The 27,668-nt window shown below is 43.0% G+C and overlaps 1 protein-coding gene across 3 annotated transcripts in view; it reads left to right on the top strand.

Moving 5' to 3' along the window:
- Window positions 1–27,668, top strand: part of DEPDC1 (DEP domain containing 1) — a 425,665-nt gene that overhangs the window by 303,557 nt on the left and 94,440 nt on the right. For all 3 annotated transcript variants that reach the window (XM_085602294.1, XM_085602297.1, XM_085602295.1), the window contains one exon: window positions 3,496–3,672. In XM_085602294.1, coding sequence (XP_085458420.1) covers window positions 3,496–3,672 — 177 coding nt within the window. The remainder of the gene's footprint in view (window positions 1–3,495; window positions 3,673–27,668) is intronic.

Below are 27,668 nucleotides of genomic sequence, written 5' to 3' on the forward strand. Positions count from 1 at the left end.
CCAGCCGTGTCTTTACTCCAAACATCCCTCAACAGGTGGCTTCCCTCATCTTGAAATATCTATGTACTACCCAGTCATTTAAATCTTAGATTCATGCTGGTCTCATCCCTTTGTCCTTTTTAAATATTTCATACAAAAGCTCTTGGAGAACTAGTCACTAAATATATTGCTCCCCTTCTGAAACAATGCTTCTACCTCTTGATCCATCATTTTTTCCTTCTCTCTGCTGAATGTAAGAACTCTTGGTTCATGAACCTGAACCAGGTGGCTCATAAACTCTGTTCTGTATTCCATTACCAAAACCCACAAATACCTGATCTCCTTTCATCTTTCTACAAGCTGGGCTAGCCAGGTACACAACTTGACAGGCGTAGATAAATAGTCTTTGTTTAACATTCCTGAGCTTCCTTTACCTCTTCCTTTTCCTCTGGTAAAACTTGCCCCATTTCTCTACCGCCATGGGAAGAATCCAAAAGAACTTTTTTGTCCGAAAGGCTCTAAATCCCTGCGGAAACAAGTGATACTTTGGCCATGGCCTGTCTACCAGCCCCGCATTCTACTGGTCCCACCAAAAATTCAGTCTCTGGATATCTTTTTAATGTTCCTTTGAACCTTTTGGATTGAATTGAATGTGCCCACCTACCGGGACATATCTGTCACAGATTCTTCACCAACCCACATGCTATCACATAAAGATCTACCATATTTATTGGCCAGTTCTGCCATCTTGGGGTCAAAATACAGTTCTGTCTCTCCATCCATAGTGCTGAGTTTTCATTATCTAAGAGACACTCTGCTCTTTGCACCCATTTGTGCAGTTCTCCAACATCCAAACATGCATTGACGAAAGAAGGCTCTTCAACCATATCAAAATCTTTTGTCAGTGGGCCATATATATCTAGGAGTCTATCCTGACATAATTTCAGTCCCTTATCTGGGCCCTTTCTAGTATACATACCAAAATTATTTAGAAAGGCCATAGTCTTCGAATCAAACTTTGGGATGAACAATAGATTGTAGATAAGGTAGTGCTTGGACAGTTAGATTTCCCAAGCGTTCTTTGTTGGGCATTTTCTTTGTAATCCAAAGCTCAACATATTGCGCTACATGATGTGCCCTTGCCCACTGAGGCAAAAAGGAATGTTGAATCAATAAAGAATCAAACATGTGACCACTACATGGATCGTTAAATCATTTATCCTTATCCCCTTTACTCATTTCATCTAGCTTACTACTTTCCGAACCCCAATGCCCCCACCCCCGACGCCCTCATCCATAATCAATATCCGAACAGCTCAGTTCAACATCTCCACATGTTTGTGAAATGCTCACATGCACCACTTTGTGGCTCTTTTTTGGGCTTTTGTAGCTTTCCCTCGGTTTCATTCATCCTTCTTATTATCCTTAATCAAACTTTCAAAGCTCTTCAATTTACATACTGCACACTTTCTCTGATTCACATGCCTTTTATGTGTAGCCCCCTGGTTTTACATGGTGACCCTGTACCTCAGATTCTCCTATTGCCCAATAACTCTCTTTGTTAAAATGCTTACCAATATCTATTGTCGTTGGCCTGTTTGTAGGAATTCTTCCCTCCAGAGTCCTCTATCCTTTTGCCCAATTCCTCTGCTTGACGTTTCTCCTCAATGACTTATCCTCCATAGAAATATTATTTCCTTAAATGATTAGCCTGAATCCGATCAATCCTCTGTGAAAGAAGTATTAGTCAGAAAAGCTGGTTTATTGGTAACTATTTGGCCCCAAATTACTGAAGATCTACCCCTTTCCTTACTCAGTGAAATTTTAGACCACCAGTTTAGCCACTTAATCTTCGAGAATTGCCCACCTCTAAAGGCTAGCCACCACCATCATTAATTGTTCATTAATCAATATATATACAAAAACAGAGAGGCATCTCTCAAAAGAATTCAAACAATTATCACGGTCAATGCTGTAATTGATAACCTAAAGACAATTCGAGAGGTCTTTGGTCTTTTTATCTTGTACTTCTTTAGTACATTTTCTTGTCTATAGCCTGAAGAAGCCCGAATTGTGGGTGAAATGCGTGGGCTGTGCGGAAATGTTCATATCTGTGGACAAGAAAATGAATAAAAGAAGTACAAGATAAAAAGAACAAAGACCTCTCGAATCGTCAGTGTCTTCCCAACTTTACAAGATTGCTCCCACACTCCCATCCCTATGCATAAATCCGCTGAGCCAGGAAGCGAAACCTGTCACCAGCGCAAGCATTCACGCAGTGCAAGCCTGCCTCACACTCGTAACACTTATTTCTTTCCAAAGGCGTGTACGGTCAAAGCTATTGCCCAAATGATTGTTCATACACCACGTGCCCTCGGCAATGGTCACCAGATTCTAAAGGCTGCAAAAAACAAAGAATGCTCAGTGTTCCCGGCAAAGCACTTGTGCCTTTCAATCAATTAAAAAATACAGTACCTCTACACAATTTAAACTAAACTTGAAAATAAGACATTCAACCCACAATTTTACCAACATATAAATCATTTTTGCCTATTAATTTTTCAAGATGGACCCAAACGATGAATATTTTAACCAGAAAAAAGTTTGTCATACTAGACAGGTAAACTTCACTTCTCTCTTGCATAGTACTGATCTGTGCATGGGTAGCAACAAAAGGAAGATATTGAGGTTTTAAAATATTTCTTGAATGTCTAATGTACTACAATGTGTTTGAGCTGCTGTGTAAGTTGCAATAACATGTCCATTTTGTAATATGAAATTCTAATTTTTGCTGTTGTCCGTTACAGCAACATCTGTACTGTGGTATGTTCAATTGAATATACCTGATGGCTTGTTACTTCATTACATTTTGTAAAAAGCTTGCCAATAAACCAGCTCCAGGCTGATACACAAAGAGTTCAACAAGAGCAGTGCACCAGAGCGCCCCTTTCAAATACACCTCTCCAAGAGATAGACCGAGTGACCACACAGGAATATTTATATGTTCACAAAGTAAATCGGTTGTCGCTCAAATGCAGCAGTGGCCAATTAGTGCTGTAAAATTCCTTCAGGTGAAAAAGTATTCCCTGTTCACGTCTACCAACGTAACTTAAAGGTACTCTGCAGAGACTGATTCTGAAAGATGGCTATTGGATAATGTATAAAACATCTAAGTTGGCTTTTGGTAGGAAGGTATTGTAGGCCTACTCTCAATGGCTTGACAGCAAAAAACCTTCTTGAGTGACTTTCCTTCAGAATATAGGTCAATTTGTGCAGCTGTGCTGCTTGTTAGTAAAAGTAGAAAATGTGTGTATTCACAGTGTGGTGGTAAAATGCTTTTTTATTTACGAAAGATACCAAAGATTTACCTAAAGGTTATTTTTTTATGTTACTGCTGAAAATCTGTCCATCTTAATATATATATTGTATCTGTACATCGTGGTGTTGCAATTTTTGTAACTTAAAAAAAATTGATATAATTTATAATGGCTTATATCATATTGTATACTTTTATAGATGGTACAGACCTTTTCTCGATGTGTACTTTGCTGTGCAGAGGAAGTAGACCTTGATGAACTCCTTGCCACAAGGTTAGTTTCCTTTCTAATGGACCACCATCAAGAAATTCTTCAAGTACCAGTGTATTTACAGATTGCAGTACAGCATCATGTAGATTACCTTAAAAAGATACCGGTAAGTGCAACCATTGTAAAATGTGTCCATGCTCTGTAAATTAATCTTACCCAACTTTACAATATCTGAATAAATAGAACCTGCTGTCTGATAAAGAATTACTTTGTAGTTAAAATTAATTATTTTTTCAAGGCTTCTATATTCCTGTCTTATTTAAGAGAGGGATAATGGGTACATCTACTGTCAGTTGGCTTAAGCTTTCTGTAAATTACTTGTAAATGACCGATTTTGTTTGTGTGAATTCTTAGGGAATAATCCATTCACTTCATCCATGTTATCCTATGGAACCTCACTGTTCTTGACTCTGTAACTACTGTGTGTGGCATTACTTTTCTCAGAATGACTTAAGAGTCTGAATACTGTTCTCCCCCCCCCCCCCTCCCCCCCCCATCAACCCAAAATGTCCTGTTGGTAACCAATTCTATTCCCTCCTGAATCTTCAGTGCCATTACAATGGAGCCTTAAGAACATCATTTCCGGATTTTTCTGTATTTGTCTATTTACCCCCCCCCCCCCCCATTGATGGTCATGAATGTTTTTTTTCTGGCTTGCGTCAACAGGAACTGAGAACCCATACAAGTATTCACACCCATGGAAAAAATCCTAATTATTTTGCCAGGAAATCATTTTTACCAATTTTGATCAACCTATTCTCTCTGCTGTTGAGGAGTCTGTTTCCTTTCCTGGCTTGGACTAATATTCCTTATCGAAATTACATCCTTATTCACCAACTGTCTCTGTGGTTTTCCTACCGGTGTGACACTTCTTTTAGACGTTTTGGTTAAAAAATAAATATAACTCAGACCGAGAAGGCATTAGTCAGAGGAGTGATGAAGGCGAAAGAGGTGAAGGCTAAAATGACCTGCCTCTCATCCTAACTCTGTAAGTGGGCCTACATCTGAGAGATTCCTGCAGTCTGAAAGCTACAGTTACAAAGACACCTGGCAAACAGACAGACATCATTCCTGTTGATACCGATCAACTATTTTGAGACCTACTGTGTTGCTGCTGAAGTGGTCTGCTCTTACCTGCATGCCGTCACTTGAGATCTTCACATTCAAGATTGACACGGAGGAGATCTCTTTTGCCCCCAATGTGAACTGTACAGGTCAGATCGGCATCAACCTGATCACCGCCACCAAGGAGAGCTTGACCGCAGGCATCTGTCACCATCAGAAAATACCTATTCCGACACCTTCCCCCAGCAGCGTCCGATATCTCACATCATATCAGGATGGTCTTCGTCGTCTTCAGTCCAATGTAGACTTTCTTTGATAAATGTCACCTCAAGGAAGAAAATGAGAAAATAAATACAATTCTAAACGTCATCGTTAAGACCCCGACACAACGCCATTGCCTTTTTGACCATTAAGGCCAGTAATTACATTTGATGACCCTGTTAAAATGCCTCTGGATCCCCTGGACATTTCACTTTTTTAAGAAAACTGCGACGTCAGTCTCTCTTTTGAAGAAGTGCAAGTCTTCTCCTCCAAGTACACCCACCAAAAAAAGACTAAGATCCTGTTCACGCTCTAGATCTCCTTATTCAGCTCTGTTTCACTCCTCCTACATTCTTACTTATCAGGCACATTTTCCATCTATAACGTCTCTGGTAGGTGATATTCTAACATTTCAAGATGTACTAGCTAGCGGAGCTGCAAAATTAAACATTCAGTTGGTGACTCCAGCCAGCAGGTTCTGCCTTATTGAAATGTCTTTAACCAAGAGCTTCTCATAGACACTTTTGCATATAGTACTGTTTCTATTTGATATTGCAAAGGAAAAATTCCTGACCCCTGCAACTGGTAAAGCAGCAATTTCTTGTCTTATGGAAAAATATAGGCCTCTTCAGCAAGACCATGAGTTGCTTCAAAGTCACAGTGGTCAGAAGGAAACAGTTCAGCCCTGAAGTCAGTTTCTGCTCCATAGACGCAACAGGAAGGAAAATGTATGGGACAGCCTCCACATATTTAAAAAAAAAAAAAATAAAGGCTGCCTGGGATAGGAACCCCACAGCAATAAGGAATTGCATGAAATCTTTCATCTGATTTACCATTGTATAGGCACCAAGATTTCATGGCGCTATTGAAAAGAAGGTTGTTTGGTTTCTAGCCATTATAATTGCTGCAGTGGACTCAGCTGAAATTTCAGCAAATGTTTTTTGTCATAGAATCTCACTCGGAAGATGTTGGACCTATGTCCTAGGGGTAGCTTGACCTAAGGTCAACAGGCTTACATCTCCATCAGGCCTCTCGTGCGTGCATCCTACTCAGCTCGCAATCTTGCGCAGCACCACCCAAAAAGGACACTACACCGTTTAAATGTAGAAGTTACTAAAAACTTTATCTCAATTTGTTTTCATTTAAAACATGTTTCAATTAGACCTTACAACCTGCACAATTTTCAGTACATTTTCTTATGAATGTTTCTCTTATCTGGCGGCAAAACCCATCTTTACATCACAGATAAACTTTTCATTCAATGTTTAAAAACTTAACCCACTGTCTCTTTTCAGACTGGCATTCCCAGGTATGTCTTGACCACCCAACATGAAACGTTATTTCCAACTTGGCACCCCTTTACCACCTTCCCTGGGGCCTATGCACAGCACCTGAACTTTAGGATGTCTCCCAGCAGCTTAATTACATATCATTTACTATTGCCTTCCTTTATAATCATGGTAACAGTCCTAGCAGTTAGAAACTAATAAACATTTCATTTCATCACAATAATGCATAGGCTTTAATCTCCTCGAGGTCTGTGCGTGTTTCTTAAGGATCTCGGCTTCCCAGAAAATAGAAATAACAGGGATATTTATAACGCACCCTAAGCTCAACTGTGGGCCTCGCAGAACTCTCTCTCCCCCTCCCCTCTCTACCAGGCCCTGCTTACGGTACAGTCTTGATTTCCTCCGTGCTCGGTGTCCCGTCGGTACTGGAGCTGCTGTCCCCTCACACCATGGGAGACCGACCCGTTCCTTAGCGCGGAATCCTTTCCCCAGGGACGGCGGGTATCCGGGAACTTCTCAGAGTTCCCGCCCCACAACTGCTGGAACAGTGCCTCACTCCGAACTTCCACAGAGTTCCCGCCCAACAACTGCTGGAACAGTGCCTCCTCCGCTACGGCTTCCTGACAGCCAGCCGCGGTGAACTGAAGTGGGGGCCCTGGAGGTTTCTCGTACTCCTCTCCGAACACCAATGCACAGCGCAGTCTTCCTCCCTCACGTCGGCGAAGGGGCGGCGTTTCGGCCCCTCTTCACGTGATCGGAGGACGTACCCGCCCCTCCCTTCCTCCGGCTTCCTGAAGTGACTCTCCTCACGCTGTCAGCGGCGTCGCCGACCCCCTGCTCTCCTCCTACTTCCGCCCACGGGGCACCACAAGTCCACCCAAAGGACCACCAGACACCCGACGATCCCGGGGTGGCGATGGGGTCCGCTTCAGGGAGGAACTCGTTGCAGGTATTTTTCAGTGGGGGGGGGGGTCTGGCGCTGCACTTGCGCTACCGGGTAGGCTCCGGGACAGTTAGACAGAATGGCTTAGTCCTCTTGCTATGGCTGCGGTCCGCTCCTCAACAATTAAAGGTAAAGGAGTTACCGCCAAGGCCAGTCTACTTGTCAACGAGGGGCGACCAGGGAGGTACTCAGAATAAGTTGGTCCTGGGCCACAAGGCTAGTCCCCCTTCATGGGCTCCCGCCCTTGATGAAAATTCCAGAACTACGATACTCCTCCAGTTCACTGCCTACTCCCAGGGACCGGTTGCAAGGTCAGGGGTGATGTCACTAGGTTCAGGACTCTGTGCAGATCCGTGGACCTGTCTGTTCCCCTCTAAGTACAACCACCTCCTCACACAGGCGCCTTACTCCTGAACCTTCCGCAGTTCTGACCTCTCCTAAAATGGCCGCCCTGCTGTCACCTCTATTTATCACCTTGGGCCTGACTTGCTAGAGAGGTCCAGAAGGTTCTAGAACCTCCCATAGCAGTCATGGTCCAGGTGCTGAGGTGACAGTTGGAACCCCCATTTTGCGAATCTCAACTTCCTCGCCTATTTACCTCAGTGGAGCACCTTGCGCCTCTCCCTCAGGTAGTGAGGGTGAGGCGCCCAGAACCTCTACATCAGTACCCCAAAAAAGTTTGGTAGACAGAAAAAAATTGAGAAGGGGTCAGGGGACAAAAATAATAATTAAGGAGGGAACTGCCAAAGGGCTGACAGGTCTAACAGAAGATCTACGTGGCTTTGTCTACCATCTTTGAAACCTGAGGCATAGCATCTTACCATTCTTAGGATCATCATTCTTCAGTCAGTACAGAAGAAGGTGCTGCGTGTGAAGCGGTAGGTCTGGAAGAGCACGAAAACGTCTTAAAACCACAATACTAAGTAAAAGACAAAGTGTATTTACATTGGAGGGTTCTAACCATGAGATGGCCATGCCACCCTCAGCACAAAGCCAAAGGCAACTGCAATGCAGTATCAAAGGTGTCCAAACCAAAATTAATACTCTCCTAAAACATCTCTCTAGAGAGAAACTCGTTGGGTAATAGGCAATGATGGACCATCATCTGCCCCCCACCCCCTCCCCCTTCACCTACCCACTGCTGTAAAGGGAAGGACTGACATAATTCTAGGATAGGATATGTGTTCTTAGAGCGCTCGATTGCCATGGCGTCTTGGCGCTGATGTATGTGAAAGGGAGTACAGCCTGGACTAGGTGGAAGTAAACAGCCATGTTTTCAAATTCTTCCGAAAGAGCTGCAGATTGGATTGAAATCTCATGGGCACTGGCATTTTATTCCACAGCTTTGCCACACAGTTCGATAAAGTCCTACCACCCCATCTTGACCACCTAATTTTAGCAGTCTGGATAATGCCCAAATTTGCGGATCTAAGAGCTCGAGAGGGGGTGTAAGGTAGGAACATTTTTGGGATGTCCTCTGAACCACCACCGTAAAGTGCCTTGTGCACTAGGCATAAGGCCTTAAATTCCACGTGCTGCTGAATAGGAAGCCATTGCAGTGACTTTATTCCTGCCGAGGTTTATTGTCCTTTCGGTATGTTTAAAAGCAGTCGTGCCGCAGCGTTCTGCAGAGACTGCAGTTTCCTCATCTGAAAATCAAGCCAGGCTAAAACATTTCATCTTTACAATATTAAAAGAATCTCTCTCTGCATTACAGCTAGAGGAGGCCTGGCTCACCATTACCACATACTCCAGATTTAAAACTGTTGTCAATAAAGCAATCAAACTGATCTCGTTATTAATGGATAAAACAGTCTTTTCTAAGAAATCTCATGCATGGGCAGTGATACAATCTTATCAGATGCTGAAACCTCAACTGCACTTGTCTGAACACCTCTCATATAAAAAAAAAAGCATTATTTTACGCTGCTGCGGCTGGGATCGTTCCCCTCGAGGGATTTGATCCTGAAATGGAAGCATACCTGTCCGACAAAAGAATGCCGCCTCTGTGGTCCGGGTGAAGAGACATTATTACACCTCCTATGCTCTTACCCCTCATTATTGGAAATTCGAATAATTGTTCTTAGAGAGTCATTAAGGAAAGAACAAATAAGGACATGCAGAGCAGTGGTCATAAAATGCCTTGGAGGTTTGTCGATCCAATTGTCCTGTAGAGCTATAAAAGCTTGGAATATTGCGGCAAAATAACTGGTAAAAAAAAAGTGATCTAACATGAGTGTCCTTGAATTGAACGGTTTTCACACTTGCTAATTGCACAGTCTACACTTTTTAAATATTTTCTACTGAATGGTTTGCACATTTTTAAATTGCACTTATTATACTTTTTAAGATTGTCTCTCACTAATTAGTAGATGATTGTCGGAGGATAGGACCTTGTTGTGTTTTTATCTTTGCTTTTATTAATGGCTTTCCAATGTATTCTGTATAGCAGTGGTTTTCCCACTCTTTATGACTTTTAACGAAATCAAATAAAAGTATTATTGACTTGACATCTTTCAAATGGCTTAATCAGTACGGTTCAAAGCGATTCCACCACCTGTTCCACTGGTACCATTATCGAAAAGTAATCTTTCCCATCTTTGAGATGAAACTCATCTTTCTTCAAATGGGCGCGGTAAAGGTTCTCAAATCAGCATAACTTGTCTTTACTCCAGATAACTCTGTACTAAAGAAAACCCAAACAATATTTTTTTTTTAACTTGTTTTTTATTCAGAATTGTACAAGTATTACAATACATGTCATCTCACAGGGTCATGGAGTATTGAAAAAAGTAAGAAGTATTATGTTGCATATCGGACTACTGCCGCAGCCTACCACAGCAGCCCTGGGACTTGCCTTTAGACTCTGCCCTGTGGCCTGTGGCAACATTATAAATCATAGATCTTCATATTTAACACACAGTAAAACTCCTGTGGATGTCAGTTATTCAAGGAAAAATAAACCCAAACAATAGTAGCCAATTTTATTTTTTTCCTACGGTTCATAATATATATATATATATATATGTATATGTATATATCAGGAAATTGCTGGTGCATGGAAGACGTATTTGACATCTAGATCTCCAAAAAACACTCGCTGACACGGACCTTCGGTAAGTGCTTGATTTAATTAAATCGTGAGGCTGTCGTCTTAACGTTTCGGCTCCATGGAGCCTTGATCACATGACAACGTCAGTACAATACATAGACCAATAAATAGCCAGTATTCAAAGTTCAAAGTGCATCAATTGATACCATGTGACTTACGTCTTTCATAGATATAAAGAAAACACTGTTTCGTTTACATACTCCTGTGCAATATAACGCAAATGGCTTGATCCCCATAGAGAGAGAACAGATTATTAGAATGTGCAAATTGTCGCAATATTACTTGATAATAAATATTTAAGACAATAAATAGATAAATACGTTTTTAAAATAAAAACATATACAATCTATTAAAAATTTTTTTTAAACATCACCCGTATTGGTGAGGGCAACTTTAACAATTATGGCTTAAATGCCTGTTAGTTATATGCCAATTGTCCCAACCTAAATCAGACAATGCAGACAATATAATTAGATATGTTATATGGTCTGAATAATGACAAAAATGGCAAATATATCAATTGTCCGAGATTAGAACTTCCTATTATGTATAAGTTGGGACAATCCAGCAGGTAGAACTGAATAATAGCTTGTCTCTTCAACAATAGGGAAGGGCTTTGTGTATATAAAAGCATTCGTAAAAAAACACATGAATCAAAAAGTCTCACTTGGTATGTATCAGGACTAGACTGGTATCAAAAATAAAACTAAAAATGAAATATGTATGTGCACAAGTGGTGAAATAATTAAAATAGTGACTAAACATGGTGTGCCTCATCCAGCGAATCTGTGCAACTTTAAATAGCTGGATAAGAACAACTACTTTAAAAGCTAAACGCGCAAGGAAAATCAGGATCATAAATCTTAAAAATATCTCATTGGTAAACTGATAATATGGTGTAACTATAACCATTATGGAACATAAAGAGGAGAAATAAGGTCACAACTGGCAATGGCTTAAAATCTTAAATAGGATTGAATATAAAAAGATCATCATGAACCATTACAACACATAATCACGGTAAGCAAGTGTAAAGGTCCTCAGTTGCGTTAAGCCCCTTTGGATGTTTCGTATCAAGGCGTAAAATGTATTGGGTTTCTAATTTACGCAGTTTTGCCTCCCTGTTGCCACCCCGTCTGCTTGCAATAATTTCATCAATGACATAAAACCTGAGTTGGCGACTATCACAATTATGGGACTCCCTGAAATGTCTTGCCACTGGGTATGTATTATCTTGATTATTGATTGCCCTCAGATGTTGGAGGATGCGTTTATGCACTGGTAGCTTGGTGCTTCCTACATATCTTAATGGACATGGGCAAGTCAGGACATAAACTGCGAATTCCGTTTTACATGTAAGCAGTTTAGTGATTTGGTGATCCCTGTCACTGAATCCATCATGATAATTTTTGGTGTTAACACCTTGGAGACAAGACTTACATGTTTTGCATTTATAAAACCCTGAATTTGACTGTAGCCATGAAGTTTTCTCAATGACTTCTGGATTTGTGTCAACCAGTGAATCACTCATTGAGGGAGCTCTGCTAAAAGTAAGTGATGCCCGTGTAGGTAGTGACGCACCAATGATTGGGTCATTGAGTACTATGGGCCAATTGCGACTGATAATCTTGTAAATATCTCTATGCTGCTTGCTGTATCCTGTGATAACCCTGAATGTGTTTTGTTTTTCATCATCAGGACCGGGTATTGAGCTTCTAGTTTGGGTACCTTGGTTAATCGCATAGGAGCTCAATAATTCCTCCCTAGTATGTTGCATATGTATATATATATATGTTTATGTATGTATATGTATGTATATGTATGTATATGTATATATATGTATATGTATGTATATGTATATATATGTATATGTATATGTATGTATATGTATGTATATGTATATGTATGTATATGTATGTATATGTATATGTATGTATATGTATATGTATGTATGTATATGTATATATATGTATATGTATATATATATGGCCTATCAGGAGAGCCACAAATGGCGGAACGACTGGAGGAATTTAAACGGAACTGTAGTTGATCGGGGGAGGAGCGGGCATTTGAGAAAGGCAATGTCCGAAACGCGTCATGCCCATGCTCTTTGAAATAAATCCCCTGTTTGAAGTACCCCATGGTGTCCCTCCAGTTCTTTCAAGCAAAAGGATCTCTTCATGGCATATATTGTGTGCAAGTCCTGGGTGCACATGGAGGAGACTCGTCTCAACAAGAGGACAGTCATCCGGGGCAGCTTCGGCACTTTCTTTGTATTCATGGTAATGGATAGGCTCTGACCCACCACACCCGCCAGCGGTATCTGTGCCGCTGTTAACTGCAGTGCGTGACTCCACGAAGGAATCCGGATCACTGTATCTGCGTTTTCCAGGCCACCCAAGGAGCGGATCAGTGTGGTTTGAGGCATTTTGGGGACTCGGGAGGAGTATTTGTTTTAAACTGCTTCGACTACCACAGCCCTGAACAGCGTTCTTAATGTTATCCTGATGGTTTTGATTTACAGACATTAGCGGCTGAAGTCACTTGCCTAGCATGCGGTGAGAGAGCCTGCTGGGACTTGCAGTTTACTACTGGGATTGCAGGTCTGTGTGTGACTTTTAACTGGCCTATCAGGAGAGCCACTAATGGCGGAACGACTGGAGAAATTTAAACGGAACTGTGGTTGATCAGGGGAGTAGCGGGCATTTGAGAAAGGCAATGTCCGAAACGCGTCATGGCCATGCTCTTTGAAATAAATCTCCTGTTTGAAGTACCCCATGGTGTCCCTCTGGTTCTTTCAAGCAAAAGTATCTCCTCGTGGCATATGTATGTATATGTGTGTGTATATATATATGTGTGTGTGTGTGTGTGTGTGTGTATGTGTGTGTGTGTATATGTGTATATATGTGTGTATGTGTGTATATATGTGTGTATTTGAGTGTGTATATGTGTGTATATATATACGTGTGTGTGTATATTTGTGTGTGTGTGTATATATATATGTGTAAACCTTAAGCCCACTCCACAATAGGAAAGGCCGAAACCACAGCCTGTGAGACATGTTCCAGTTTTGGTCAATTGCAAAGCTACGGCATTGAAGTCAGTACGTACGTTTACTAGACCCTACCGTCTAGAAACGGATATTTAGGCTGTGGCTAAGATTTGTTGAGAAACACTTGAAAACCATTGTATATGGAAGTAATGTTTATACAACAGCCCTCTAAAGTGTTTTTTTTTTTTTTTTTTTACATTTTACTACTTCGACCTGATAGCTGCATTCTATACTGTTAGCTTGCTATGTTATTAATGCATTTGTGAACATCACTGAAGATCCTATGATGAGGGACAAAAGATTGTATAACTGAAGTACTTTTTCTGTATTATAGGAATCTTCATTGATGTCAAACAACCAAGACTGGGCAAAATTTTAATTGCCCTGTATAATTTGTGTAATTTTAGGCTTTTCATGTTGTGCTTGTTACATGAAATTTTCGAAATTACACCATTATGACACTTTGCGTAATTATGTTCTGTTTACTGTTAAAGAAAGCGAATGGTACGATTCTCAGTAAAGGTTTTCAGCGAACACACACAGGCACAACCGCATGCAAGCGGCTCTTCACATGCTCTTGTTTACATGCATATTTGCATCAAAAGTTACTGCGAGAATGCATTTCTTGCAAAATGACACGTTTGCCATTTGCAGACTTTTGCTGTAATTGCATGAATTCAAATTATGTGAATTTCACCCACCCCTTTAAATGACCCATCCGACTCCCTAAATGTTCTTAAGCACACTATGAAAGGTTATTAATATGCTTGAATCTCAAAAAAGAACTTGCTCAGGCAGATAAGTGCCAATACAAAGCATTGTGGGAAGGGATGCCTCCTAGGCTTATAAATGGGGCAGGGTTTTATCTATTACTACACTTACCGTAAGCCTATCAGTCTGCATTTTTGCCTTCATCACACAATGTTGAAAGGTTTTTATTTTTTAAACGACAGACAATTCAACTTCATAACGTTAAACATGCCACAGAAACATTTTGAAGTTTTAGGAAAAAATTACATCTGATAGACTTCCATTGGACATAATTTGACATGCTTTCATGGTTGAAACACATTCTACAATGTATAACCCATGGAAGAATGGGCATGCAGAAAAGTATACCAGGGGCTGTGTAGGCAGATGAGAATATTAAAGTGTAAAGGATATAAATGAAGATTCATACGATTCAGAAATGGGACTAAGGGTATGTAAACCTTATTTTTTTTATTTTTTTTTTGGTATCTGTAATAGTTCATTGGATTTTCAGTTATTAAAACAGATTCTAGGTGGACTTTAAATAGCACTTCCATGTCAATTGAGAAACATGTTTGTGTTTTACATGTAACCTATGACATGGAGGTGCCTAATCTTAAGCCTTATGATCTAGACTCCTGGGTATTTATTGACTGTTGGATTGCCGCTTGTTGTTTAGCATGCTTTGGTATCTACGTAAAGTCTTCTAGGCACTATAACACAAGACCATACAACTAGATGGTCACAAGGCTAGTCCAAAGTTGTTTTTAGATCTGTTTTTAACAACATTAATACTAGACGTTTTATTTTAATGCTCATTACGTCCTTGATGTTTCTCCCAATGGTGGTACTCTTTTAATTTATTTTCCTAATGTTGTGCTTTTGCTGTGACACTGATCCCTCAAACATACATTATTAAAATAACTTCAACTGGTAATGCTTTACAATCTCGTTTCACCATGGTGACACTAAAATTCAACAACATTCTGCTGATATGAGCCTGCCAAGAGAAGATCTTTTTAGATTATATTCGTGGAGAAGAGGTACAGCTCTTAGATAATCATTTTCTATCCTTTGAGTTGCCTGCCCTCTTTTTTTCTACGTATAACAATACTTATCCAGTATTGGGGTATCTTTCATAGATTCACATGCCTGAATCATTCCCCGTCGCCGAGGCGGGAGTCTCGGTAGATAAAAAAGTAGTGCCAAAAAAATAATTAGTAGTAGTAGTAGGCCCAAAGAAAAAAGGCCCTAAGGCCTATATCTTAGAAGCCTATCTACTTCGTTATGTAAAATAACCCAAGAATTGGTAACAACCAATCAGACATCAGCACCCTTCTAGAACCCTCTCAGCAGAGCCAGCTCTCCTCAGATTTTCACCGCACGTTGTGTGGAAGGGAGTCTCCCTGAGTGCCTACTCAGTTTCTTCTTTTCTTCAGTATGTCTGACAAAAAAGCTTTGTTTAGACCCTGCAGGACCTGTGATAAGAAGAGGGTCCATGTAGACGACCAGCATGAGGAGTGTATTTACTGTCTTCATCCTAAGCATGTTGCTAAGGACTGTAGAATTTGCCGGACTTTCCCTCCTAAGACCTTAAGGGACAGAGAGGCAAGAGTATTGTTATGGTTGAAATCTTCCTCGGCTGAGGAGGATGACAGGGCCTCGACATCTAGCAAGAGAGCTAGATCAATTGATAGTTCTTCCAGTGAAGGGAGAAAACATCATAAGGCCTCTCATGTAACTTCTGACCATTCACAGAAGTCACAAGACTCTGACAGATCTAAGAAGTCTTCAACTACTAAAACCGTGAGTAAATCTCAGGTTAAGACTTTGTCAGTGGGATCATCTTATACTATCTCTGTGACTTCTGCTGCTCCTCTGTCAACGTCTACAGTCTCCACTACTTCGATATCGTCACCTATCATGTCTCCTAAGATGTCTAAGACTCCGTTGACAATTGCGTCGACGTCGAGCTTGAAGGAAGTTCTGTCAACGGCATCGTCGATGAGAACATCGACAACGAAAACCCCGTCGACGACGACGAAGGCCCCGTCGACGACGAAGGCCCCGTCGACGACGAAGGCCCCGTCGACGACGAAGGCCCCGTCGACGACGAAGGCCCCGTCGACGACGAAGGCCCCGTCGACGACGACTATTCCGTCGACGACTATTCCGTCGACGACGAGGACCCCGTCGACGATGATGACGATCCCGTCGACGGCGAAGACCTCGTCGACTATGACGATCCCGTCGACGGCGAAGACCTCGTCGACTATGACGATCCCGTCGACGGCGAAGATTTCGTCGACTATGAAGATCCCGTCGACGGCGAAGACCTCGTCGACTATGACGCTCCCGTCGACGGCGCTGACAATACCCTCGACGCCTCAGAAGGCAGCAAGTCCGTCGACTAGGGGAAGCCCGTCGACGAGAGGTTTCCTTAAAATGATTCCACCAACTACTCATGTTACGCCTATTGCGTACACGCATATTCAGTTAAAAACTTTTCATAAACCGGATTACAGTAATATTTCTCCTTTGCTGCCTTCGCATATCTTGGATTCATATGCTGAAGGGGATGATTTTGAAGAGGAGGATGATGAGGGTCCTTTCGGAATAGCTAGGCACCCCTCGGAGTTACATATAAAGTGTCAAGAGGTGGATGAGGAAGAAGACTATCATGAGCATGCTTACCAGGAAGGCCTTGCTGCACCAGTGTATAGGCATCCCTCAAGGGATTGGGATCGTAGAGAAACGAGTCATCTCCCGCCGACACTGATTCAAGATCTTCAGGCTATGCTGGCGGATTACCGCCAACGCTTTCCACCACAACAACCTCTTCCTAATTTACAACCAACGGAAGAGTCACATACGGACATTCCAAATTCGCCGCTTCACCCTGCTGGTTCGGGGACACAATCGCACCATGATACCATTTCCTCTGATGAGGAAGATATCGAAGAAGGTGAAGTACCGGATAAGGACACCACTCTGGATCCTTGGGATGATTACATCATTCCCATGCCTTCTCCACCTATTCCGCAGCCATCGGATTCTCCTCCAGAGGATATAGGTGGCTTTCACAATTTAATGCAACGTGCAGCAGCCAGGTTTCAACTACCTGTCACTGTGGAGCATACGGATTGTTTCCTCCATGATTTTAAAGAAGAGCAAAGGAAGATTACCAGAGCAATTCCCATCATCGATTTTATTTGGAATGAGGGGTTAAAAATTATGAAGACACCTGCTTCCGTACCTGCGGTCCTCCCTCGTATTGATAAGAAATATCGTGCTCCTCCAGAAACGCCCTCTTGTCTAATCGGGCATCCCCGACCAGATTCCGTTATATCACAGGCTGCTCAACAAAAGTCTAAAAATCCGGCTATGTCGATATCAACGCCGCCGGATAGGGAAGGGCGAAGATTGGATCTGATCGGTAAGAAGTTCTCTACTATGGCGGCAACTTCTATCAAAGCTGCAAACTCCTTGGCCATACTCGGTCGCTATGACCGCCAGATGTGGTCAGAATTCTCTGAATTTATAGACCTCATTCCTGAAGATCGTCAACAAGAGGCAAGGAAGATACTTCAAGAGGGAGAACGAGCCGCATCAGAGATCATAGACTGTGCTCTCGATATTGCAAATACCAACTTTAAGCAACTTGCAGGAGCTGCAGTCCTTAGGCGTCAAGGATGGCTTAAGGCAACGTCTTTTAGGCCAGAGGTTCAAGCCAAAATCATTGATATGGCCTATGATGGAGAATCCTTGTTTGGGAAGCATATAGACGAGGCCCTCCTAGCGATCAAGACTGATACGGATACAGCTAAGTCTCTAGCTGCTCTCCAATACAAACGGGGATCTTTCCGTGGTGCAAGAGGTCGAGGCTTTGTATCAAGGGGAAATTATCAAGGTCAGCAAAACAGACAATATCAGTCTCAATATAGACAGCCTTATGGACGATCATCATACAGGCAATCTTCCTCGAATAGTTTCTCTCGTCAGGGAGGAAGAAGGCGATCGAACAATCAGGGTCGCGACGCCAACAAGAAGCAATGATTTACGCTGGACGCCAGTCATCCCTCCTTCCCTCCCAGTGGGAGCAAAGATAACAACTTTTGCACACAATTGGGAGGAGATCACCTCGGATCGTTGGGTCATCGACCTAGTCAGACACGGTCACACCTTGGAGTTCTTAAAACAACCTCCTACTGCCCCGCCCAGGGGTCCCCCTCCCCCTCGTCTTCACTTATTGTTCAAAGAAGCTTTAATAATGCTCCGCAAGAACGCAATAGAGAAGGTTCCTTTGCCCCAGAAGGGAACCGGGTTCTATTCTCGATTTTTCCTCATAAAGAAAAAGTCAGGGGAGTGGCGCCCGATTCTGGATCTCCGCAAGCTCAACAAATTTCTAAAGAAGCAGAGTTTTCGGATGGTTACACTGGCCGAAGTTTTGAGCTGCCTGAACAAAGGAGATTTTATGGCTTCTCTGGACCTGGAGAACGCATACTTCCACATTCCTATCCTTCCCAAGCATCGCAAGTACCTCCGATTTGTAGTGGCTGGCGTCCACTATCAGTTCAAAGTCCTTCCGTTTGGGCTGAAATCTGCTCCAAGAATTTTTACAAAGTGTCTTGCACCAGTAGCCGCGACTCTAAGATCACAGGGAATACAAGTATTCCCGTACCTGGACGACTGGCTGCTCAAAGGCCCTTCGAAGCAGACTACCGTAGAAGCAGTTTCAGCATGCCTAAGTCTATTCTCAAACTTAGGCCTCACTCTCAACCAAAGCAAATCTCAACTGCTCCCTCGTCAAAGGATTCAGTTTCTGGGAGCAATGCTGGACACCAAACAATGCAAGGCATTCTTGTCCGAGGAACGTCAGCTTCGTTTACAAAAGCTAGCACTTTCAATCGCAAGAAGGTCAGTTTCTGTCCGAAGGTTTGCGTCTCTTCTGGGGATGTGTTCATCAACTATAAATCTTGTACCTTTAGCACGGCTCCGAATGAGACCTCTGCAGGAACAGTTGCATCTACAATGGAAACAGGCCGTGGGGTCTTTCAACGACTCCATCATGATAACACCTCACATGATGGTCTCTCTACATTGGTGGTCACAGATGGAGAACCTGGCGCCGGGCCTCTCTTTTCTAACATCTCCTCCAGAATTCGTGGTAACAACAGACGCCTCCATGGAGGGGTGGGGAGGACATCTCCAAGATTTACAAATTCAGGGACGATGGTCCCAGGAATACCGCCAACAGCATATCAACAGACTGGAGCTTCGCGCCATTTTTCTCACTTTGCAGGCGTTCCTCCCGAGGATTGCAGGGGCCTCAGTGCTGGTCCGGACGGACAACACGACCAGCATGTATTACGTCAACAAACAGGGAGGAACAAGGTCACTGTCCCTTTCGCAGGAAGCTCAGGAACTATGGGAATGGCTTACAACACACAAGATAACCTTACGAGCGGAGCACGTCAGGGGCCTTCACAACACGTTGGCCGATGACCTAAGCAGATCTCTGGCAGGCTGTCACGAATGGGAGATAGAGCAGAAGCAACTAGACAAAATTTTTCAATCATGGGGCAAGCCGGCACTGGATTTGTTTCCTACAAAGGAAAACAAGAAATGCCGATATTACGCAAGCAGATTCCCTCAACAGGGATCAAGAGGAAATGCCCTGTCCATGAGATGGTCAGGGCTTTGTGCGTACGCTTTTCCCCCGATACCACTAATTGCGAAAGTGATCCGCAAAGTGAAGATGGAACATTGCCGCCTCATCCTGATTGCACCCCGTTGGCCAAGGCAATATTGGTTCCAGGAGCTGCTTCTTCTAGCTCACAGCTCCATCCGTCTAATACCAACAATGACAATGTTGACAAGGGAAAGGGGTGAAATACTCCATCCAGATCCACAGTCGCTGCACTTGCACGCATGGCTCCTGATTTCCTAGAATACAAAGATCTAACCATTTCACAGGAATGCCGTGAGATTCTCTCTAAATCACGCGCGCAAAGTACTTTAAAAACGTATCGTTTGAAGTGGAAACGATTTTGTCATTGGTGCGCGGGGAAGCATGTCCATCCTTTACAAGCTCCAGTAGAGCAAATCCTTCCTTATTTGTTATCCCTAGCCAAATCTGGGCTTGCATTCTCATCAATTAAAGTTCATCTTGCGGCTCTATCAAGATTCAGGAAGAGTACTTCTAAGCCTTCGCTCTGTTCCTCTTCATTAATAAAACAATTTATGAAGGGGCTATTCCGTGTTTATCCACCAATTCGTGCACCTCCTCCAGAGTGGGAGTTGAACACAGTTCTAGCTCAATTGATGAAAAGACCGTTTGAGCCTATCCACAAGGCTGAGCTAAAATTTTTAACATGGAAGGTGGCTATTCTTTTGGCTCTTACATCGGCTCGAAGAGTCAGTGAGATTCAAGCGTTCACCATCTCAGAGCCCTTTTTGCAGTTCTCTAAAGACTTTGTTACTCTCAGGACAAATCCACGATTCATCCCTAAAGTTCCGACTCAGTTCCACTTAAATGAGCCAGTAAAACTAAAAGTTTTCTTCCCAAATCCAGCCACTCCATCTGAGCGAGCGTTGCATTCACTGGATGTAAAACGCTGTCTGAAATTTTATTTGCAAAGGACTAAGGACATCAGGCGGTCCAATCAATTGCTCATAGCTTATGGTCAAGCTACACTTGGGTCTGCTGTGACTAAAGCGACTATAGCCAGATGGTTGGCTTCTACAATTCATTTTTGTCATGATAAAGCCAATAAACCGTTGCAAAGAAAGGTCAAGGCGCATTCTACTAGAACTATGGCAGCATCTACTGCATTGTTCGCAGGAGTATCCTTGGAAAATATTTGTCGTGCTGCAACGTGGAGGAATGTCCACACATTCACAAAGCACTACTGTCTGCAATCTACTCTGCAGGAAGATACAGCGGTAGGACAGGCCGTCCTTCGACATCTTTTAAACTAAGGTCAGATATTGGTTTTTCAATTTACTGTTTATAATTGCTATATTTTAAGCTACTTTCTTTTCTTTGTGTAAGATACATGTTTGGATTTTAAAAGAGGACATCTTATGCCTTCTACTTATCAAATTGCGGGCGTAATTGGGAGTGTATCAGCAATAGTCTCCCACCATCCGCAAACGACTGTATGCTCTGCATACTGTTTGCTACTCTGATTCAGGCATGTGAATCTATGAAAGATACCCCAATACTGGATAAGAAAACAAGTTACTTACCTGTAACTACAGTTATCCAGTATTGGTATCTTTCATAGATTCACATGCACCCACCCTCCTCCCCGCAGAGTCAGTTCTCTATGTTTGGGATATAAGCTTCCCACTCGTGCTAGGAAAATCTGAGGAGAGCTGGCTCTGCTGAGAGGGTTCTAGAAGGGTGCTGATGTCTGATTGGTTGTTACCAATTCTTGGGTTATTTTACATAACGAAGTAGATAGGCTTCTAAGATATAGGCCTTAGGGCCTTTTTTCTTTGGGCCTACTACTACTACTAATTATTTTTTGGCACTACTTTTTTATCTACCGAGACTCCCGCCTCGGCGACTGGGAATGATTCAGGCATGTGAATCTATGAAAGATACCAATACTGGATAACTGTAGTTACAGGTAAGTAACTTGTTTTCTTTCTGATGGTTACATCTGCCTGTGGATTACTCGCCTTTTGAATTACCCCCTTGAGCAGCATTCCACAGAAACTTTTTTCATAGCTCTCCCACTTCGACGTGGATGTCACAATAGCATGGCTCCGCTCGCCACTCTGTGTGGACGTCATGGGAGCCATAATAAGACCTCGTCGGCGTGCTGACATCAGTTCCCTTTGTTCCACACTGTCGCTACGCAGTGGTTTTTCTAGGTCTCTCCATTTCTTTGTAGTCTACTTAGTTGCAGTTATCCTTAAACTGTTTCTTCGTGATGGCTACTCAGAAAAGGCGTGATTTTAAACCCTGTGGGGAATGTGGGGGTTATGTCAGTTACAGACCCCCACAAACACTGCCTTTGGTGTGTGCCGTCGGACCATGATGTCGAATGTTCGTGTCGTCGGATCAATCCAAAGGCACTTAAGGAAAGGCAAGCAAAGTTGTTTATGGCCCAGGTGAAGGAGGAGAAGAAAGGTCGGAAGAGGACCAAGTCAAGGTCGAGGTGGCCGACTCTGCACACCTTGAGGTAGTCCAAAAAACACAAAAAGAGAGGCAACATGGGTCCAAGCGTCTAAGAGAAACATTTTGGAAAGTTGCATGAAGATTTGTCAAACAGTGCCAAAGTTGTCAGCAAAACAAAAAAGGCATTTTTTTATGGAAACGCTCACCTCGCACTTGTATATTACTGTAACTCATGCCTTAAGGTAACTATGAAAGAAAAAAACGGGAGCAAACCCGTTAACCCAGTTGAGCTCGGGTAGATATGATATCAAAAAACAACAAAAAACAAACAACAAACAACAACAATTAAGGTAACTATAACTCACTCCTCCGCCGTGCATATGTTGCAGTGATAGTGTCGATGTCCTAGAAGATGTCATGAGTGATGTAATATGTGGGGTAATTAGCAGTGCATGGCAAGAGCACAGGTTAGTTACTTGAGATAACTACTGAATTTCTATGTTTTTTTTGTGTGAAAATCTCAAACTATAACGTCCCTGTAATCTTTGGTGTGTGTTTGTGGAAAAAAAAATATATATATGTATGTATATGTGTGTGTATGTATGCATGTATATGTGTATGTATATATGTGTATGTATATACGTGTATGTGAATCGTCTCTTGAGCACTCTGTTGAAAAAAGACGATGCAAACCCAGGATTTGGATTTGGTGCAATTCTGTTTATTCAATGCCCTGCACCGCCGCCATAGCTCGTTTCAGCCCTCGTGGGGCCTTGATTTCATGACACGTTAGAGGAGCGATCATAACCTTTTAAAGTGACAGTGCTGCTTTACGTGACTCATAATCTTCATAGACATGGAAAAGTTGAAATGCTTGTTAACACTCCCCAAATTCGTTTGTGATATTAAAAAACAAACATATCAAGACGGGTAATGTGCAAAATGAGCAGTAATTATATAAATATCAATAAATATGTAGATAAATAAATATTTAAATAAATACAAATAATGCTCATAAGAGATGCCAGAATGAAAAAGCATAAAAACCGATTTCATTGGATAAAAATGCATATTTAAAAGTAGAACAAATGTAAACCTTTTCATATATATTGCAGCATATTCCAATCATGAGTGGGTTGAAATACACACATCTCATTACCAATTTGTCTCAAAAGTTAGTGTGGGATAATATAGCCCAAGTGGGCTTAGAACTAGTATACCATGCCTAATTTTAAAGTACCAGTGCAAATGTAAAGTGCCACCTAACGAACCATAAGTTCACATGTGCAAAATGTGCAAAAAACGATAAACATGAATTTAAAAACAGTGTTGAGGCAGCGACAAGCTTAAACATTTTCATAAGTGTCTAAAACCAGAATATTATAGATGCTTATAAAAGTCCTCACTGGATTTCGAACCCTGAGGTGTTGTGCAGTCCATCTCCAATATGTACTTAGTCTCAAGCCTTCAAAAGTGCTTCGCGGTCACCGCCTCTTCTCAGAGGTGGGACCGAATCCACAACAAAATACTCGAGCTCTTGTGATTTTCTTGCATGTAATGCCTCAAAATGTTGTGCAACGGGATACGACACATCACTGTTATTGATCGCCCTTATGTGCTGGAGGTATCCTCTTGTGAACCTGCAGCTTAGTACTGCCTACATAGCGCAGGCCACAGGGACACTCCAGCACATAGACCGCGTATTCGTTCTTGCAAGGCAGTTTTTTGTTCATACGGATTGGTTTATTACTGAAGGGTGTAACATATTCAGTTTTACTGACTCCGTGTTTGCAAGCTTTGCAAATAGCACATTTAAGGAACCCTTTACTTGTATTAAGCCATGATGTGTTGGTTCTCACCTCGAGACTGCTTAGAACTAAAGAATTGCTCATAGAGCGGGCTTTTCTAAATGTGATGTTAGGTGATCTAGCAAAGTTGGCACCTAAGACTGGATCATTTTTGACCAATGTTCAATTCTTGGTAACAATCCTACTTATTGTTTTGTGTTGGATGCTGTAAGTGAGAATCAATCTGCACGGTTGTGTTGTCTTGGATAGTAGTTTTTGATTGATGCTGGCTTTGCAAGCCAAAACCTGTGATCTACCCTGTTCATTTGCTTTAACCATGGCTTTATTGATCTCTCCCAGGGAATAGCCCCTCTTGAGAAACGTATCTCAGCATTAATTTTGTGCTTTCTGACAATCTAGGTCTAAGCTGCAAATCCGCAGCATTTCCCCATAGGGGATGCTGCGGATCAAATGTGCGGGATGGTGATTAGCAGCATGTAGCAAAGCATTCCCAGCGGTTGGTTTTCTCTACAACCGTGTATGCAACTGGTTATTCTGGACTAAGCTTTCAACATCAAGGAAGCAAATAGACTCATTGCTGATCTGACCTGTAAACTTAAGACTTAGATTATTGTCGTTGATTTGCTCAATAAAATGTAGAGCACCATTCTCCGTGCCCTTCCAAATTATTAGCAAGTCATCAATGTATCTGTACCACCTTATTACATTGGTCGACATAATTTCACCATAGGTGGACATGAGGACTTGTTCCTCCCACAGTCCCATGTGTAGGCAGGCGTAACTGGGGGGAAAACAAGCCCCCATATATATTACTACGTTTTGACCCATAAGTTCAGTGTGCTAATTTATTTCGATTTACTATATTTCATTCACACATTCATTCTTATGTTTTAAAACAAAACATTTTAAAATTAAGTTAAGGTAACTTATGTAGTCTTTCTATTAATACAAAAGTACAAACCCAGGTTAGCCTATTTTCTGTCTAGTAGAATGTTCTGTGCAAACATTAAGTTAACAAGCATTTGCAATGCAATCAGTCTCGGCTTTGGAACCTTATATGTATTTAGCTATGCAGCACATTAGCCTTGGTGCTGAAACATCTAATTTTCTCTTCCAAGGGTCATAAGCACTAAATATTCCCGCCCATGTGCGGGGACCCCGGAGAAGAATAAAAAATATATATGAAAAACATATATATACAGATGTATATAATTTTTTCCCATACCAGTGCAGCCTCATATAGGAGGCTAAACAATGCAATAACTAGATAAATGCATTTGCAAATGCACAATGTAAATCTAGACCACAGGAGTGCAAGTACACTTGAACTCTTTTTAATGAGTAAACTCCTGAAAAACAAAAGCATAGAAACTGAAAGCCATTGTACAGAAAACTGGCACCATGCCTTTAAGGCAGCCATGACCCCTAGCTTCCCATCTTGCCTCAGGGGTGACAGTTACGTCAGTTGTTTTTTCCGGCTCCTTCAGTCAGGACCCTGGATTCACAGCTCTTTTCTTCGTCGAAGACTTCGGTGGCGCAGGAGCGTCACTCTTCAACATCGAGGGCTATGTCCGGCGTCGAGACAGGATCCTCCGCCGACGACCCTTCAGCGACGGTCGGCGTCCAGACACAGGTCATCGGAGCAGCGACTATCGGCATCGAGGCAAAGATCTTCGGCGTCGAGGCGTAAGACACCATCACTGACGACGAAACTGAAGACTCAGTCGACCTCTCACCGCAGGTCGACGTCAAGACACAGGTCGTCGGAACACCAACAATCGATGTCGAGGCAAGGGCTTCCGTTGGCGCCAGCAAGGCATTCGACGTCGAGGCATGGGTCCCCGGCGGTTTCACAACCGACGTCGAAACAGAGTCCTCTGTTGAAGAAAAGATGGTCGTCGTCGAGGCAGAGCCCTCCGTCGATACGGTCGGCGTCGAGGCAGAGGTCTCTGCTGAGAAGGGGAGGGTCAACGTCGAGACAGATCTCTGTCACGGACAACGTTGAGGTAGAAGTCTCAGTCGGTGTCAGTTCTTTAATGCTTTTCTCTCTCAATCATCGACGTCGAGAGCAGGCTCCCACCGTTCTTTCTCCAAGTCTAGATCTCTGGAGGTGGTGATCTCGACATAAAGTAACCAGACCTCTCCCTCTGGGCATCAACGTTCAGTTGAAAGGTCTCATCCGGATGGACGTAAATCTCCTTCCACACGTCGCCCTCCTGTAAGAGCAGAGAGGACACAATCTATTCACCTCTCACCCAGATGGATGCGACCTCAGCACTGCTGGGCTGATTCTGCACAATCTGCAGGCGCTCGGCGCAATTCGAGCCCTCTTCACAGGTCTCCTCTGGCTCGCCTAGTACAGGCTGTGGATCTCTCTCCACTAAGAGCTAGAGCTCGCACTCCTGCACCTTCCTCCAGGAGGAGATCAAGATCACGAAGGAGAAGGCACAGATCTCCCAACGCTTTCCACTTCCTCAACCCACTCCTCAAAAAGAGACTACTCGCCCACCCTTACCGACAGACCACCGTCGAGGATCTCTCCTGTGGACGATGTTAGCACGTTCCAAGACGTACTTTCCAGGGGAGCTAACAAGCTGACCATTCCTATGCCAACTCAGCAGAGCTCGTAGTCGGTAATTTTCAAAACTTTACACCAGAGGGCTGCATCTAGACCGTTACTTCCATTGGTACGGGGGCTCCTCCAGCCGGTTATGGAAATATTCCTCAAGCCGGCAACCCTCAAAACCGCACCGGCGAGAATTCTAAAGAAATATCACCAGTGCGGAAATATTTTCCTTCATCACCGTCCACCACTCCTGTGCAAATCATCTGCAAGAGTGGCGAGCTATCACGAAGGACCAGTGGGTGTTAGCTACGCTGCAGAATGGGTACTCTACGTTTTCGACGTCGTTGCCCTCGATCCCTCCAGTGCCATCATCGTGCCACTAGATCAACATGCTGCAAACGGAAGTGGCGATCCTTCTACGCAAGTCAGCCATAGAGAAGGTGCCAAAAGCACAAAGAGGTCGAGGAGTCTATACAAGATACTTCTTGATATAGAAGAAAGGTCGAAAATCAGAATACAGGCCCGTTCTGGATCTGCGAACACTCAACAGGTCCATCAAACGGTAGAGGTTTCGCATGTTGGCTCTCCACCAAATATATCCTCATCTGCGACAAGGGGATTGGATGTGTTCGCTGGATCTGCAAGATGCCTACTTTCATGTCCCAATAAGTCAGCATCACAGGCAATACCTACGATTCCTAGTCGGATCGTCCCACTATCAATTCAAAGTGCTGCCCTTTGGGCTGAAGTCAGCTCCCCGAGTGTTCACGAAGTGTAGGGCCGTAGTAGTGGCAGCCACTCTGCGACGCAGAGGCATCTTTGTCTACCCTTATCTGGACGATTGGCTGCTGAAAGGTCTCTCTCCCCACATTGTGAGGAACCATTTCCGGCAGTGCCTAGATCTTTTGTCAACAACTGGGCCTCCATTTGAACTTTGAAAAGTCGACGCAGCAGCCCAAACAGAGAATCCACTACCTGGGGGCTATGATAAACTCCGAGCTATGAAAAGTGTTTCCTTTGGAGGAGAGACAATTGTCCATCACACAGAACAGCAGACAGATTTTAGGCAGCAACCTCCCTTCGGTGTGTCAGATCGCTTCCCTGCTAGGGTCGATGGTATCCTGC

This window comes from Triturus cristatus, chromosome 4_2 (genome assembly GCF_964204655.1).
Source record: "Triturus cristatus chromosome 4_2, aTriCri1.1, whole genome shotgun sequence".
Lineage (NCBI taxonomy): Eukaryota > Metazoa > Chordata > Amphibia > Caudata > Salamandridae > Triturus > Triturus cristatus.